This window comes from Bolinopsis microptera, chromosome 7 (genome assembly GCF_026151205.1).
Source record: "Bolinopsis microptera isolate Bmic1 chromosome 7, MBARI_Bmic_1.0, whole genome shotgun sequence".
In the NCBI taxonomy this organism is placed as follows: domain Eukaryota; kingdom Metazoa; phylum Ctenophora; class Tentaculata; order Lobata; family Bolinopsidae; genus Bolinopsis; species Bolinopsis microptera.
The window spans coordinates 14383956-14399952 of NC_087078.1; the positions used below are offsets into that span (position 1 = coordinate 14383956).

General features: G+C 39.2%; 2 protein-coding genes across 3 annotated transcripts; both read right to left on the reverse strand.

Moving 5' to 3' along the window:
• Positions 1 to 45: 45 nt before the first annotated feature.
• Positions 46 to 6416, reverse strand: LOC134818121 (deleted in azoospermia protein 4-like). Its single transcript, XM_063827549.1, has 6 exons — positions 6233 to 6416; positions 5741 to 5821; positions 3674 to 3762; positions 1180 to 1234; positions 867 to 983; positions 46 to 756 (listed from the first exon to the last, which is right to left on the reverse strand). The coding sequence occupies exons 1-6, from the start codon at positions 6245 to 6247 to the stop codon at positions 601 to 603; spliced, it is 513 nt and encodes a 170-aa protein (XP_063683619.1). The 5' UTR covers positions 6248 to 6416; the 3' UTR covers positions 46 to 600.
• A 2350-nt stretch (positions 6417 to 8766) lies between these two features.
• LOC134818202 (zinc finger protein 813-like) lies at positions 8767 to 15806 on the reverse strand. Of its 2 annotated transcripts, none has more exons than XM_063827646.1 (6): positions 15624 to 15806; positions 15432 to 15512; positions 11022 to 11188; positions 10626 to 10743; positions 10328 to 10465; positions 8767 to 10165 (listed from the first exon to the last, which is right to left on the reverse strand). In XM_063827646.1, exons 1-6 carry the CDS (start codon positions 15789 to 15791, stop codon positions 9986 to 9988), a joined length of 852 nt encoding a protein of 283 aa, XP_063683716.1. In that variant the 5' UTR covers positions 15792 to 15806; the 3' UTR covers positions 8767 to 9985. The 2 variants fall into 2 exon arrangements, with proteins under 2 accessions (XP_063683716.1, XP_063683715.1); XM_063827645.1 differs by having other exon boundaries at positions 10316 to 10465.
• Positions 15807 to 15997: the final 191 nt, after the last annotated feature.

The following is a 15997-nucleotide window of genomic DNA, read 5'->3' on the forward strand; positions in this document are numbered from 1 at the left end:
TACTAGCTACTATGATCATATCGAAACCAGCTTTATCTAGCTTTGCTACATAATTGCAAATAAAAACAATATCAAGCCCATGCTTCAACATTTTGTCAACTTATTCATATTGATAACAATTTGTCATGAAAAATATACCAACGAAAATTATCAATATAATTGTTCCGTACACAATTTTAAGTTAATTTTAAAACAAATGATGGATTATTATCATACACAAACTTTCCAAATATCTTCGAAATTAGTAAGCTGGAAAGAAAGGACGGCAGCAAAAATAATAAAATGCAACCTTTGTGCGAACCATGGTACAGTGAATTTAAAACTTACAGCGAAAACGTTTATGTGTTACTGAAATTGATAATGCTATTTGTTTCCAGCACAAATCATACATCCGACAACTACCAGTAAATAAATCAAATAACAAATTGATGTATGTATATCAATAATTGTTGCAGGATCATTTCCCTGCAAGAAAACAGCTGCGCTAATTTTAGATAACTCTCAACCAAACCAGTCTCCATAGATTTTTTAATAATTTTCAACAGCATTTCAAACGCAGCAATTGATACAAACTGTTACCATGGTTACTATATTACAGATTTACAAGAAATGTGGGACGTAAGGCCAAGTGGGAAGGTGAGTAGTAGGGGCACTAAGGAGCGGGGGAGCGTTTCCATGGTTACCGAGCAAGTTTCCAGGGTTAGCAAGAGCCAGAGTAGAGTTAGGAAAGTACTGGAGAGCCGGAGGCATATATCCCTGAGAAGTGATTAATTAGTTAATCTGCTGGGTATCATGTTTACCTCTGACTAAAGTCATCTAAATTATTGTTGAGACTGATGTGGTGCTATATTAAATAGGTTTCTCACGTTGTTAAAGTGGTTGAGGGGGACAGGGAACTGCATCTGGTTCATCTGTTCGGGGTGCTTTATTTTCCGTATCGCCAATCCCAAGTTCAGTGTCCAGTTTTGTAGCTTTATCGTCCTCTGATTGAGGTACCACGGTTACCAGTGTCCAGTATTATAGGTACTATGAAAATGATATTAAATGAGAAGCTGAACAACAAAAAAAAGAGGTAAATATGAGAAAGATGAGAGCTGTCCGGAAAGTGGCAACCAAGAAGGAAGCCCCATCCCCAGAAAGAGGGGCAGCCCCACCACATACAAGATACGATAATCTTACCAGTTCCACGAGATACTGCACTATTTTCGCATCATTAAAAGTCACGAACCCGTACCTGCAACAATAATGTTCAAGGGCTTATCATTACTCAAGAACACAGCCGTTTTGTTTATTAGCTTACTTTGACGTGAAATTAACTAAACCAAACCCTAAATTATCAGCTTAACCAACTTATACCTCGCTACCCTTAGAACACATTCCTGCCAAGGAAGAATTGCTGGGCTTAATACTAGATTCACATTCTCTAGAGTTCTCCTGTGGAACTTCAGTACGTGTCGAACTAGAGTCCAGGTAGCGCACTTGAGGATTTGTCGAACTACAGTACTTGTCAAACTAAAGTACGTGTACCTAGTACTCATTCTACCAATGAATGACTTTCTATCTCCTAATACAAGCTCAATGAGTGACCCCAGTTCGCAAAATCTCTCTCATTCTATCGCACAAAGGAACGGGAGGCCGCTGACCAAATGTGGTCTGATCGCTGTATGGGGTTGTAGCGCCTCTAACATTTCTACATTCAATGACAATAGCGTTTGATACTTAGGGCAACTGCGAGCATTCAGTAGGATTGAAAGCAAGTACCAAATCAGTATCCATAGCAACAAATACCATAACAACGAATCAAGGTCGAGAGTAAACTCAGTGACGGCACCCACCAGCGAAGACTCAGCATGAAATTGTTATAAAATTCTGTGAACATTTCCTACTACCGGCCAGGTAGCGCAGTTGGTTAGAACGCCTGTCTTACAATCGTTAGGTTGCGAGTTCGAAACCCACTGACTGCCTGGTCGTGGGGTGAGCGTCGTCGACGTTCAGCTAAGGATCATGAGTGGTCTATGCAGCCCCCCGGTCTACTCAGCCGAATACTCGAGAAATCGGGTGTGAGGGTTAAATGAGGAGCTGCACATTGCAGCAAAGTCTCGGACGAAGAAAGTATGGTACACACTACCTTAACCGTCACTGGCCAAAAAGATCCTTCGGCTTCCTGTAATTGGCTGGTTGCACTTGTGTAACATTGTGGCTGTTGGAATACACCGAAGTAAAATAAGTGTCTAGATTAAAAAAAAATGTTGCCTTTATTTTTGTTTCGTGTTAAACAGCGAATTTAGCTAGATACAATAAATTGTTAATCTTTACTTGTTGATATTAGAAGAATCACAATCAGTGAAATGACTGCGGTCGATATAGCTATATAGAGTTGAGAGCTTGTAGCAGTGATCTGGTTAGCCTGCCAATGTGACTGCCATAAACCATTACCATGGTGACTGCCAGAACAAATACCAAGGGTCTTGTCTTGGCAGGATCGACCGTGGCAGTCGACTAAGGGACCAAAGAGACGCGATTCAAATGTGGAGTGTCAACTAGCTAACCGTCATAGGCAACTAAATATCTTACTAAAATATCTTATTAAAATATCTTACTAAAACTATCAACGACCAAAATCGCACCTTTATAGTCTAAATATCATCAGACTAAGGCACCATTTTCGTGTAGGTTCAACAATTTTATCCATTCATCTCGATCACCTGCTAATTCTCGAAGATTCTAAACTTTACAACCCTAAAGTAACTATGATCGATAAATACTAAATAGGCATAGCATAGATGGATGTGACAAACTTTAAAGGATGAATAGAACCATTATAGGCAACTAAATATCTTACTAAAATATCTTACTAAAACTATCAACGGCCAAAATCGCACCTTAGTCTAAATATCATCAGACTAAGGCCCAATTTTTGTGTAGGTTCAACAATCAAACCTTGATTACGTAATATAGGGGGGGGGGGGGGGGTTCGGTCTTGATTACGGTTGATTACGGAGGGGGGGGGGGGTAAAAATTGCCAAAATATTGATTACGTAATATGTGAACGACCCCTAAGGCACTCAATTAATAAATAACGAGTAATAGAAGAGCAGCAGAAAGAAGAAATTAGGTGAGTTTACAGAAGACTGACATATTTTTTATGTTAATGACTGCAATCTTCGTTACTGGGCCGCGCTCAGCGTGTCATTCCGCCGAATCTCTATTCATATGATTATGAACATAAATATAATAGCCTGAGGTCCCCAGGTAACAATCTTCGTAACCATAGATTGTCGGGTGATCGTCAATATAGCTTTTAAACATAAGGATTTCTTTCTGGAGTCTGGACGGATAAAAATGACAAACAATAGTGAGATGAAAGCTCCGATGACTCATTGCAACGACAGGTGTGAAAAAAGATAAGGTCTTATCGGTATTATGAATACTCTTTCTGTTCGTGAGTGTTATATTACTTCCTGGACAGAATTGTAAAGTTTTAAAAATAATCAAAATCTTAATCGTTGTTGAATTGCGATCAATGTAGCAATTTATATTAATTTTATCCACTTCTGTCTCTTTTGTCCCAGAGATTGTTCATTTTGTCCCAAACGTCCGATCTGTTATCGTCAATTATCTTTGAGACGAATATACATATATACTAAGCAGGTAGATGTGGAAAGATTCTTACCCTTTGCTCGTCCCGTTCCTCTCGCGGATTATTTTAGACTCGCAATGTCCGTATTGTGAAAAAAGTGCATTCAGCATACTCTCCGTGATCTGCGGGGAAAATATCGTTACTAAATCAAAGTTATTACTATTAGGCTGAGTTAAGCTTGTTATAGGATTTTTAACACAGGGCGCAGGCGACGAAGGTCTGCAATTTAGAAAATTAACGTGCAGAGGGGGGCCGCGCTGTCGCCAACGTGTCTGCTCTAAATAGCCGCGCGTGATCAGTTCCGACAGCTCGTTTAAATGACTTTACTTTCAAGGTCAAGCACGCGAGATCAGAGTTCATTGCAGCATCTGTAGTTCAACTGTAGTTCAACAGAGGATATTATTTATATTGCGACATTAATTGTTCATATTGAAATGGGATCGTACACAACCAAATACGAATTTTGGCTATATTTATATAATAATTCGCCTTATTATTAACTACAGGCCACAGGGCTATCTCAGTACTTGTGATACTGATAAAGACAACGTGGATGCTTGCGGGATATGAATAATGAGGTAGCCTTATGTCAAATTGTCTAAGAAAATTAGATTTCCTTTTGAAAGAGTGGACGATTTTACAATCAGAGGCACACCAGTTTTAACAGTCATCGTCATGGTGTTGAGAAAGCTTACATTTTCAACAATGCAGCTATTTTGATACTGACCTGAAAATCCGCGCCGAACACAACAGTCATCGTCATGGTGTTGAGAAAGCTTACATTTTCAACAATGCAGCTATTTTGATACTGACCTGAAAATCCGAACACTTTGCGTCAACCCTCCAGGACTAGGAGTGAAAGGGGACATCAATTCTAAGACTTCGCAAGAAATGAGAATGGAATCTATTTATGACTCGCCTATAAGTTTCATTCAACAAATTATAATGCCTCCAGCAACATTAAACCCATTAAATGACAAAAGAATGGCTATCAGACTTACAATAAAAACCGTTTCAATTATACTCATAGAATGCTTTCAGTTCTCTGTAGTGAGCTTTCTGCCTTGAGGGTCGCTAGTTGCAGAAAGTACCTCCCTAGAATCCAGAGTCAAGATGCGAAGTAAATTGGGCATACAAAATTTTCTATATAAGCGTCATTTAAATGAAAACAATGGATGCAAAAATGTTGTCACCTTTAAGTCAGCCATGCGAACAATATGAAGTTTCTCTGCGAACTCTGCAGACACTTAAGCCTTTGATAAATCATCCATTATTATACCTCTGGAAAGCCCAACTTTTGGATAAACGAAAATTCTTCCTAGTATACTGTCGATGATCGATCCGAGGCAAAATAAGAGCTGTCCTTAAAACATACACATGTTCAGCTTTGTTGAGTTATAAAATGGGCATCAAATACTTCTCGTACAGCATTCAAGCACAATCTTGAGTTGGAGCTATAGAACGTTCGTAACCCCTTACTATTGCCGGCTCATCAGAACAGCAAATAGTGAGTTAAGCAACATTTTCCTCATTATATACATGTGAAGGATGTTGATTTATCCAGACGACGTTAAGGGGATGTAAGCAGTGGTAATTAACGTGGCTACCTTAAGAACGACAAATTTAGTCTACCATAAGTTTAGTCAAAATGTTGACTAAAATATTTGTACACCAAATTTATTGAGACTAAATTTATGACTAAATTTATGGTAACCAACATTTTTCTAACAAAATTTATTGGCCCTAAGGTAATTGGCGTGCTGTAATGTCATTTTGCAGATTATTGCAGTCAATTTGTCGTATAAAAATGCCTTGAATTTGACGAAAATAACGATCACCGTTTGTTATACTTTTAAAGTAACTTCAAGTTTCAAAAAACATCCAGAAACTAAGATAAAAAACAACATTCACGAAATGGTTGTTTAAGGGTGGAAAATTTGAGGTACAAGGTCTTAGGTCTGATCAAAAATGGCCGCTGATTTAAGTATAAAGACTTGGTGAAAATAAAACTTACAACGGAACATTATAATTTAACAAATCTTTAAAATTATTTCAAATTTCAATCTACATCCATCCCCTCCCCCGAATAATTGGAGTTACCTCATTGTCCAGATTGCCCACAAAAAGTCGCTCCATGTAGAGAATTCCCGCAGTTTTGTCCTCCTTGGAAGGGGGTCCGTTCTGAAACAAATACTTCGATAACGCAAAGGTCAAAACCTAGATATAGACGGCCTTAAATAAGCTGCTGAAATGCGAAACTCATTCACGCGTGACTACAGAAAATCCTTTGCTTCCGCCTACTTACACTGCTAAAAGGGCTCTAAAAGATGCTGTAATATAATACAAAACCTACGAAATTACTTTACCCTTGTGGACTATATTGTATGTATATGAATTAACTATTTAACTATAATAAAAACTGTACTAAAAACCTAACTTAACACTTGACTCTAATAAATTGACCCTAATCCGACTTTACTACAAAAGTTACTTCTATGCATAGCTCATGATTCGGAGTATCTATTAAAAATCTAATCATTCGATTTTCAGTAAAAGTTTTGCTCAAGTAAAAATAGAAATAGGGGGACTCACTTCCTCGGTGTGCATATTCCAAATTCAAACTTAAACGTAAAACAAACAAACGAAACAGCGAATATTAAGTCAACTGAACCAAAACTCAAACCAACAGCAGCTGTACTAGATTCTGAACATTGACGTTTTCGAAAAGATGAGCTCCTTCTGCGTATGCTAAAATCGGCCTACTCAAATCTGATTGGACGACTAAGCAACGCAAAGCGCTGTGATTGGCCGCGCGGCTGATCGCGTGACTGCTCACACAGGATTGGTTCACGCGGGGGCTAGGGATGCGCTTATTGGCTCCTCTCAAACCACGTGACTTGGACAGTAATCTTTCTGAATTAAAAAGCGCTTCTAGTTTCTAATATTACTGTATTATCAGCGTATATTATTCTTAATTCTACATTATTTGTGTGATTATATATATATATATATTTGATGACCTATATGAATATCGTCAATCGCAATCTTTATATTATCAGCTCTTATATAATATATATTATTATAATGAGGGCATTGTGCGTTATGAATATTTTCTGGGAACTATATATAAAAATTTGCCACAAGGATTTCAGATTTCTGGACAGGGACGTGTCATGTTGTCCAATGTCCATAGTCCCAGGAACCACATCAAACAATTGTAAAAATAAAAGTACAAATCTGAAGGTAGATCTGATGGGCAGAACCAACAAAAGCAAAAAATATATTCAACATTGTTTCCTCGGTCCAGGCGCCTACGACAAACTTTTAAAATTTAAATGTCGAGCTCAATATGGGTGTATAATGACTGCAATGGTCATGCGAATGATGGATCAGACTCGGACCTTCCAAACGATACTGATAGTTAAAACAATTGACCAAAAATTCCAGCAATTTTCAATTTTTTCCAAAAAATTAAAATACATCGATTCGCGATAGTCTTTTTTTTTAATCTAAAAAAAGAGAGGCTTGGCCATGATAGCCCACGAGAGGATATCATTGAGATGCTCTGCCTACCTCTGGGGTGTGGCAAGTGGCAACCCTGGGGAAGGTTGCCCGTTGCCGGAGAAATCAGAGTAAATGGTTGAGGATGGTGTTAAAAGTGACATCATGAGTCAAAATGATATGCTTAAAGTTAAGTGCCAGCTGGGATTGGAAAAGTGAAATGAGACGAGACAGCTCACAGTATGTGAGTTTACTATGTCACCCCAGTCGCGATGGTCTGAATGTGAACACTTTTGATTTTGTAACCATCATTTGTCTGAGACAAATTGTCTCCCATATAATAATGTGGACATAATTGTGGTGAATTTCCACCCCCATTCAGCTGCTCTCCTGAGTGCCTTCCTAATAAAAATAAATAATAATGGCAGGAATAAATTTTAAAACTTTGTTCGTACGTGGTGTCGTAGTATAGCCGTCTGGAGAAAATTTGCTCTACTGCTCTAGCTAGTTCAATATCTACATTTCACTTATACATAACTATTTGGGCGCAGTTCCTGGAAAATAGGGGCAGGGCCAAATTGGCGACAATAGTTCGCAATATTATATACAATATAATAGCCGTATATATAATAGCCAATATTCAATAGCCATATTATCTCTATAATACAACTTATGAAGCAATATATATCCTAAATATATAAAAATGCTATTTGAGTCTGAGAATGCTATTTGAGTCTGAGAGTTGTCGTCGAAAAATTTTTAGATTTCAAAATTTATTTCTGCCATTATGAACAAGGGTCGACCGAGGGCAGGATTTGTGACCGAGGCCGAGGAAATTTTGCTTTGATAAAACCGAGGAATTGTCCTCCTGACCGAGGCCGAGGAAAAATCGCTATTCCTCGGTAAAACCGAGTGCCGAGGCCGAGGACTCGGTCGACCCTTGATTAGGAAGGCACTCAGCTAGGAGCTCAGTATGTAGTATGGCGTATAAAAATACCGCATGTTCATATGGTGGCAGGCGAATGATGCTTTGAAAGTGCTCAGATCGTTATGTCGCGATATTTTAATTTTTTTGGAAAAAATTAAAAATTGTCTGTTTTATGTTATTGTTACTGTTACTCCCGATACAGTATATTTGCAGTATGAAAATATAGACTATGATCAGTCAATTTAGTTAAAAGCACAGTGATTTAAACTAAATTATCAGTCTACCAATGATCTATGACGCTAGTGAAACCACCCCATATGTCCATTATAATTATATTTGGGTAAGAGTTGACATAACACGTGCGCGCGGCTCTTTGCCCCTCCTCATCGCTGGAAAGAGGCCATGTGACTGCATAAATGAAATCTCACTGGCCACACGTGCACACAAGATAAGTCAATATCGTTATCTCTTATGCTTATCAATTTCCTGGTGGTACTTCACTCCGTTATAATACATCGATAATATACCGTCCTAATATTGAGAATTCGTGCGGTCCTCTAGTTTCCGAGAACTTTATACAATTACAATCTTTCAGCCGTTAAACATTTTGTGGGCAAGACAAAAGATGTGGCCAGCAGTGGCGAAACTGCCCCCGCTATTTATTTTTTTAAATCTTCCGAACAAATGAACAAGTCAATTAACGATGATAAGTAAAATATAATTAAATTGATAATATTCAGTTATAACGGAAATTGACCACTTCAAATTTCTAAATTAGACTTACTATTTGTGGTCAGATAACCAAAATACTCTCATATTTATCAACTCACAATATGAACCAATATCAAATGAACCGAATGAAAAATTGAAATAAAGCTTAATTCATTAAAATTTAAACCACTTAAATTAATTCTTATTACTAATGAGTGAGTCGCCTGATATTGAGTTACTATAGTTAACAAGTATCAGTAATATTGCTTATGAATTACTATAGATACCAAATACCAGTTATTGCTTATGAGTTAAACTATAGTGAAGTTTTTCAATAATTTAGCTACAGCAGATGCACGAAATCAAGTTATTAATTGTACCTAATATTACAATTACATAGTAATACCAAAGCTTGATCAGAATCAGTCGATTTACCAAAACATTTAAGCGTTACAGTTCAACCTTATTAGTGTAACAGTGTTAGTGTTACAGTTAGGGCAGTGTAACAGTTGTCAGTGTAGAAGTGACTAAAATTCTTGATTACCCCAGTCAAAACACTGACAGTACGAACATTTTTACACAAAAGGCAAAAGCATCCCTTGGCAACACTCAAGTTCAGATATGGTGAAAATATAGTAGTCTAGCGCAAAGTAAAATCGATTATATTATAAGCGCAATATGAGTGCAAAACAAACGCTATTATTAATTTTTCAAGCGCCGAACTGTTTTTTGGCCAAACTGGTGCTTCATTACATATTATGATACTCAACACTAAACTTATCAGTCAGTGATTGATAGAGAATTCGGGCTGCAATAATGCTAAGACAATAATAATATGTACATCAAATTCAGCATGTTCGTCAATTAAACTCATTACATTGGCAGGCCACCAATTAAATGAGAGCCTATTCTAACACAGAACACACAGTGGGGGCGCTTTCAAACTCAAAACAACAAAAAACTTACAGGGTCCCAGTTACAAACTACAACTTCAGAAATCAAAGAGTTAAAATTTAAACACTGCAGAGCAATTATAATCCGCATTACATCTACGTTCAGTCTTATCTTCACGGCATCAATTATCCATCTATGTTCAAACTGAGTTTTATGATCAACTTTCAGCTAGGAGTCTCCGAAATGAATTCACCAGCAAAATCATGGCTTAACTTTTCTGTCAGATAGTTGTTACCAAAGCAACACTGCAGTTAACTGTGCGGAGGTATTCTGAGGCCGGGTGGCAGTTTGCTGTACATTCTTTGTCGAGGGTACGTGTTGGAGTAGGAGCCGGGCCGGAGGCCAGGGGGACCTGACCTGTAGGTGGGACTGTAAGAGGACTCCCCACCCTCTGATAAAGAGCTCAGGAATGTCGAGGAGTGCATCATCGTCTGTAATGGGAACATTGTTTATGCTAAACTCACTAACATTACTATCTGTAATGGGAACATTAAACTATTAAATGATAAGATTGTAACAGTTTAAAAATCAGCTAATTACAAAAGCAATGAAAGGCAAATAATACAAACACTGTAACGTACAGTTCTACTAACGTTAGAGTTGCACTGCTCTTCGTAGACGGGAGATTTAACGCAGTGGATACTGAACTTGAGGTGCGTCATGAGGTACTCCTTATAGACAAATATCTGACCACATCTCGGACATCGGTACTTAAACTCACCGTGTGGCACCTGGAATAGGAAGCTGGGTGAGGCATGAAATAAGGGGCATTATCCGTGTTTTTACTTACCCCGACCCTGATCCTGACTCCAACTGCAACGCGTCTTTGTTCTAGTATAAGTAACAACACATTACACAAGAGTGGTAGATCTATCGTATAAGATGGTTTACCTGAGCCATATGCCGGTTGAGACTCCCCTTCTGACTGAACAGTTTACCACAATCTTTACACTTGTACTTCTTCTCTCCCGCATGCATGGTGTCCCTGTGAACCCGCAACTCGGCCGACCTGAACATCATCTAGTTATCATGGTGACAAATATGTACTATGTAGTTAGGTAATATAGTAGATATAGTTTTGTTATTATTTTCAGTTACTAATTGGTGTACAAATAAAAAATGTAACTTCCTTAAGTTCTGCAGTTAGTTGAGCGTTTTGACAAAGGAACGCATAGGTCGATTTGCTAAGTTTCTCCCCACAAATAAAAACTTCAAGTTATATCCTAATATGTAATGAAATGATTCCTGATATCAGCATCACTAATATGTGAAAAGATGATGTCTGACCTTGTAAAGACGTCGTTACATTTTTCACAGATGTACTTCTTCCTCCCACTCCCTCCGACTGAAGGGGAACTGGAACTACGTCTTCTCCCCCTCTGCTGACGAGCCCAGCTTGTCCAGGTAGGGTTAGAGAGGATATTACACTTTGTGGCGCTTATTTGCTGGTACACCTGATATATCATATAGTTAACTGTTATCATACGGATATCTGGATATTATCCGGTTGGAAGAGACAAGGACAAGTGAAACAAGGAAGTTAGGAGTAAGGGCAAATTTTCGGCGTCAACGCCATCTTCAGGCTAAAATTGTTATAAATGTTAGTATATAATAAATGCTTCTATACTAGTTAAAATGCTAAATTAAAATTACACACACTGAATACAGGTTACATCAAATGGTATTGTACATTACATTGAAAATAGTGATGTGCACACGTTTTACACTCTGTCCAAGTACATAACATCTACTGAACAGCAGGGTCGTGTGCTATTTGTTTAAATTTGTCTTTGAATATGTTGTAAAAGAAATCCCTTAAGCTTCTCGCACTCTTCTTTGTTATTGATACTAGGTTTAAATAAATTAATGTAGTAAGCTTCTGTCACTTTACGTTTAATGGTGCTATATAAGTTAATTTCTAAAATATCGAAGGAAATATCTGGTTCTATGTTATCGTGAAACTCTGAATAATGAGCAGCCAACGCATTATCAGGATAGGTTAAAGGCCTGTTGACTGCTCTTCGATGCTCTGAAAATCTATCGTGTGCTGTTCTACTCGTTTCCCCTATATATAGCTCTTGACATAATTTACACGTAACTTTGTATATGACACATTTTGGTTTGCAGTCGTGATTTGTTGTGATGAGTGGACATATGATACAGTTTGGTATGGTGCAGTGTGGTTTGTCGTGTGGTCGTGATGAACATAAGATCTCTGAGAGTTTCTTACCTGGTGTGAATATGAATTTGACCGGTAAGTTGTGTGAGAGGGCAAATTGAGTGACTTCTTTGGAAAATGGCTTGTTGATGAATGGTAGAGTGCATGTTACGTGGTCGGTATCTTGTATGTTTGATGATGAAGGGTTATGACGTGTTGTAGGTGAGAGAGGGTGAAGTCGTCCTGTTTTGTTTATACGTCGTGGGTCTTGGTAACCGTTGTTGACCAACAAGTTGTCTACAATCTTCATGGACTCTTCTTTATACTCTGGTGTTGATGAGCAAAAAGCAGCCGTTTTGTAGAAGTTCTTGATGGTTGCTACTTTAGTTCCCTCATTGTGGTGGCTGTTGGCGTGCAGTGTGATATTCTTTTTCTGCTTCTTTCTGTAGAATTTGTGGTGTAGTGTTCCCTGTTCGTCGATCTTTATCTGGGTGTCGAGGAATGGGGTGAAATCCTGACGGCTTTCCGGATAGTCAATTTCCCATTTGAGCAACTGGTCTGGGTCCTCGTTTGAGATGGACTCCACTATCCTCAGAGCTTCTTCTTTGGAGCTGGCTAGACTCCCGGCATCATCCACGTATCTCCGGTAGAATGAGACGTGTAAATCAGTGTAAATCGATCTTCTCTCGAACATATATACTCGTACTATCGCTCCTATTGGTGATGGTTGGCACCCCATGAAGAGACCAATTTTCTGGAGGTAGAGTCTTGAGTGATATGTAAAGTATGAGTTGGTGAAGACGAATTCAAGGATCTTGTGGATGTGCGTGAGTGTTAGACCCCAGGTGTCGAGGTCTTCCCAATGTTCTTCGGTGAGTGTAATGAGGTCTTGAATGCAGCCACTGATGTTGATGTTTGTGTACAAGGCATCATGTAGCCTCCAGGCTCGACAAACCCCGACAAACCCCGACACACCCCGACAAACCCCGACACACCCCGACAAACCCCGACACACCCCGACAAACCCCGACAAACCCTGACAAACCCGGGCGACAAACCCCGACACACCCCGACAAACCCTGACAAACCCCGACAAACCCCGACAAACCCCGACAAACCCCGACAAACCCTGACAAACCCCGACAAACCCCGACACACCCCGACACACCCCGACACACCCTGACAAACCCCGACAAACCCCGACACACCCTGACAAACCCCGCAAACCCCGACACACCCTGACAAACCCCGACACACCCCGACAAACCCCGACACACCCTGACAAACCCTGACAAACCCCGACAAAACCCCGACAAACCCCGACAAACCCTGACAAAACCCCGACGTGTCGAGATGTGTCGTATCATGTCGGGCCCACCGGCTACATGATGCCTTGTACAGTGCTGTGACGTCAGCTGTGAAGAATGAGAGACATGAGAGTTGTTGATGTGACATGTTTTGAAGCTCTTCTAGGTGAGTGTGTATATTGCTCAGGTGAGATGGAACATGATTAAGCAGAGGAGATAGAATAGATTTAACAATCCAAGCAAGCTTCTCAGAAGGGGAATTTATACAAGACACAATTGGACGTATTTTACAATTAGAAATAATATCTACATCTGAAACTAAGACATTACAATCAAATTTATGAGTTTTCTGTATTAAATAAATAGTCGGTAGTTGGGTATTATGTGATTTAAATAAGTCTACTGTTTTGCTGTCATAATTACACATCCTACTTATCTCTGTCCATAACACATTACTCTCAGTCTCTAGTCTCTCAGTAACCCTGTTGATGAGGCGGCTGTAGGAGACTTCTGAGGGGTTTGCTATTGGTTGGATCCGATTTTGTCGCGTGGTGGTAGGTGCAACGTAGGTGTACGCTTCTTGCGAGGTCATGTCTGACAGATGTTTCTGCGTAATCTGCTGTTGTACTCCACTACTCATAATCACAAACTCACCCCCCTTGTCGCTTCTCGAGAAGTGGAGTGCCAACCATCACCAATAGGAGCGATAGTACGAGTATATATGTTCGAGAGAAGATCGATTTACACTGATTTACACGTCTCATTCTACCGGAGATACGTGGATGATGCCGGGAGTCTAGCCAGCTCCAAAGAAGAAGCTCTGAGGATAGTGGAGTCCATCTCAAACGAGGACCCAGACCAGTTGCTCAAATGGGAAATTGACTATCCGGAAAGCCGTCAGGATTTCACCCCATTCCTCGACACCCAGATAAAGATCGACGAACAGGGAACACTACACCACAAATTCTACAGAAAGAAGCAGAAAAAGAATATCACACTGCACGCCAACAGCCACCACAATGAGGGAACTAAAGTAGCAACCATCAAGAACTTCTACAAAACGGCTGCTTTTTGCTCATCAACACCAGAGTATAAAGAAGAGTCCATGAAGATTGTAGACAACTTGTTGGTCAACAACGGTTACCAAGACCCACGACGTATAAACAAAACAGGACGACTTCACCCTCTCTCACCTACAACACGTCATAACCCTTCATCATCAAACATACAAGATACCGACCACGTAACATGCACTCTACCATTCATCAACAAGCCATTTTCCAAAGAAGTCACTCAATTTGCCCTCTCACACAACTTACCGGTCAAATTCATATTCACACCAGGTAAGAAATCTTATGTTCATCACGACCACACGACAAACCACACTGCACCATACCAAACTGTATCATATGTCCACTCATCACAACAAATCACGACTGCAAACCAAAATGTGTCATATACAAAGTTACGTGTAAATTATGTCAAGAGCTATATATAGGGGAAACGAGTAGAACAGCACACGATAGATTTTCAGAGCATCGAAGAGCAGTCAACAGGCCTTTAACCTATCCTGATAATGCGTTGGCTGCTCATTATTCAGAGTTTCACGATAACACAGAACCAGATATTTCCTTCGATATTTTAGAAATTAACTTATATAGCACCATTAAACGTAAAGTGACAGAAGCTTACTACATTAATTTATTTAAACCTAGTATCAATAACAAAGAAGAGTGCGAGAAGCTTAAGGGATTTCTTTTACAACATATTCAAAGACAAATTTAAACAAATAGCACACGACCCTGCTGTTCAGTAGATGTTATGTACTTGGACAGAGTGTAAAACGTGTGCACATCACTATTTTCAATGTAATGTACAATACCATTTGATGTAACCTGTATTCAGTGTGTGTAATTTTAATTTAGCATTTTAACTAGTATAGAAGCATTTATTATATACTAACATTTATAACTATTTTAGCCTGAAGATGGCGTTGACGCCGAAAATTTGCCCTTACTCCTAACTTCCTTGTTTCACTTGTCCTTGTCTCTTCCAACCGGATAATATCCAGATATCAGTATTTCAATCATGAGACTAATAAACAGCGAACTACTCCGTTATTTGATGTTATCATACGGTTATGATACCCTGTACCAACCACGGTGTAAATGGCGGTGGGTGGACTTTCTCAGCTTAATTTCAGATCAAACGTTGTTATGTGATTGTTCTTACATCAGTCTTAGATTTCGGCGATCTTGGAGCCCGCTCCTTCTTTAGATCGTACTTGTTGTCGACATCTTTTCCAACTGTTACCTGAAGAAATAGGATTTATAATTCACACGGGGGGAGGGGCGGGCACCCAACTTAATCTTACATTCAAATATATAGGATGAGAGGTATTCACACAATTAAAATATTAGTTACCTCGCTTGCTATCTCAGGAGTTTCGTCAAGATTACTGCTATGGAAAGTTCTGTCATTTCCAAAATTTGCATTGTACTGATCGTCCGACAAATCCTCCTCATCATCCAGCCTGGAACGGACAGTTTCTGTCGGGTCTCTAAAATCTTCGTAATTCATGGCGGACAACATTACCCACTAGAAATTGTTGTTCGTTAATTCCACGCATTACTACATATGAAAGTACGTGCGCGTTTCGTTGTAGCTGTTGACAACTGTTACTTTTTATTGAAAAGTGATGAAATTTGGTGTTGAAATTTCTTGCTTTACGCGCGGCGCTCAACAATAAGTAATCAATTATTTTTGGAGCGGACTACTGACTTTTAATTCGCAATAAT

What these genes read in the sequence shown, in the direction of transcription:
- LOC134818121 (XM_063827549.1), bottom strand. An exon ending in TGGGCAATCTGGACAATGAG is followed by an intron (nt 3,763 to 5,740) that starts GTAACTCCAATT and finishes TTTTCCCCGCAG; the next exon opens with ATCACGGAGAGTATGCTGAA. An exon ending in TGCAGTATCTCGTGGAACTG is followed by an intron (nt 984 to 1,179) that starts GTAAGATTATCG and finishes TACCTCAATCAG; the next exon opens with AGGACGATAAAGCTACAAAA.
- LOC134818202 (XM_063827645.1), bottom strand. Translation starts at nt 15,791, where the DNA reads ATGTTGTCCGCCATGAATTACGAAGATTTTAGAGACCCGACAGAAACT. An exon ending in TGTAACGACGTCTTTACAAG is followed by an intron (nt 10,744 to 11,021) that starts GTCAGACATCAT and finishes GATGATGTTCAG; the next exon opens with GTCGGCCGAGTTGCGGGTTC. An exon ending in TCAACCGGCATATGGCTCAG is followed by an intron (nt 10,466 to 10,625) that starts GTAAACCATCTT and finishes TTCCTATTCCAG; the next exon opens with GTGCCACACGGTGAGTTTAA.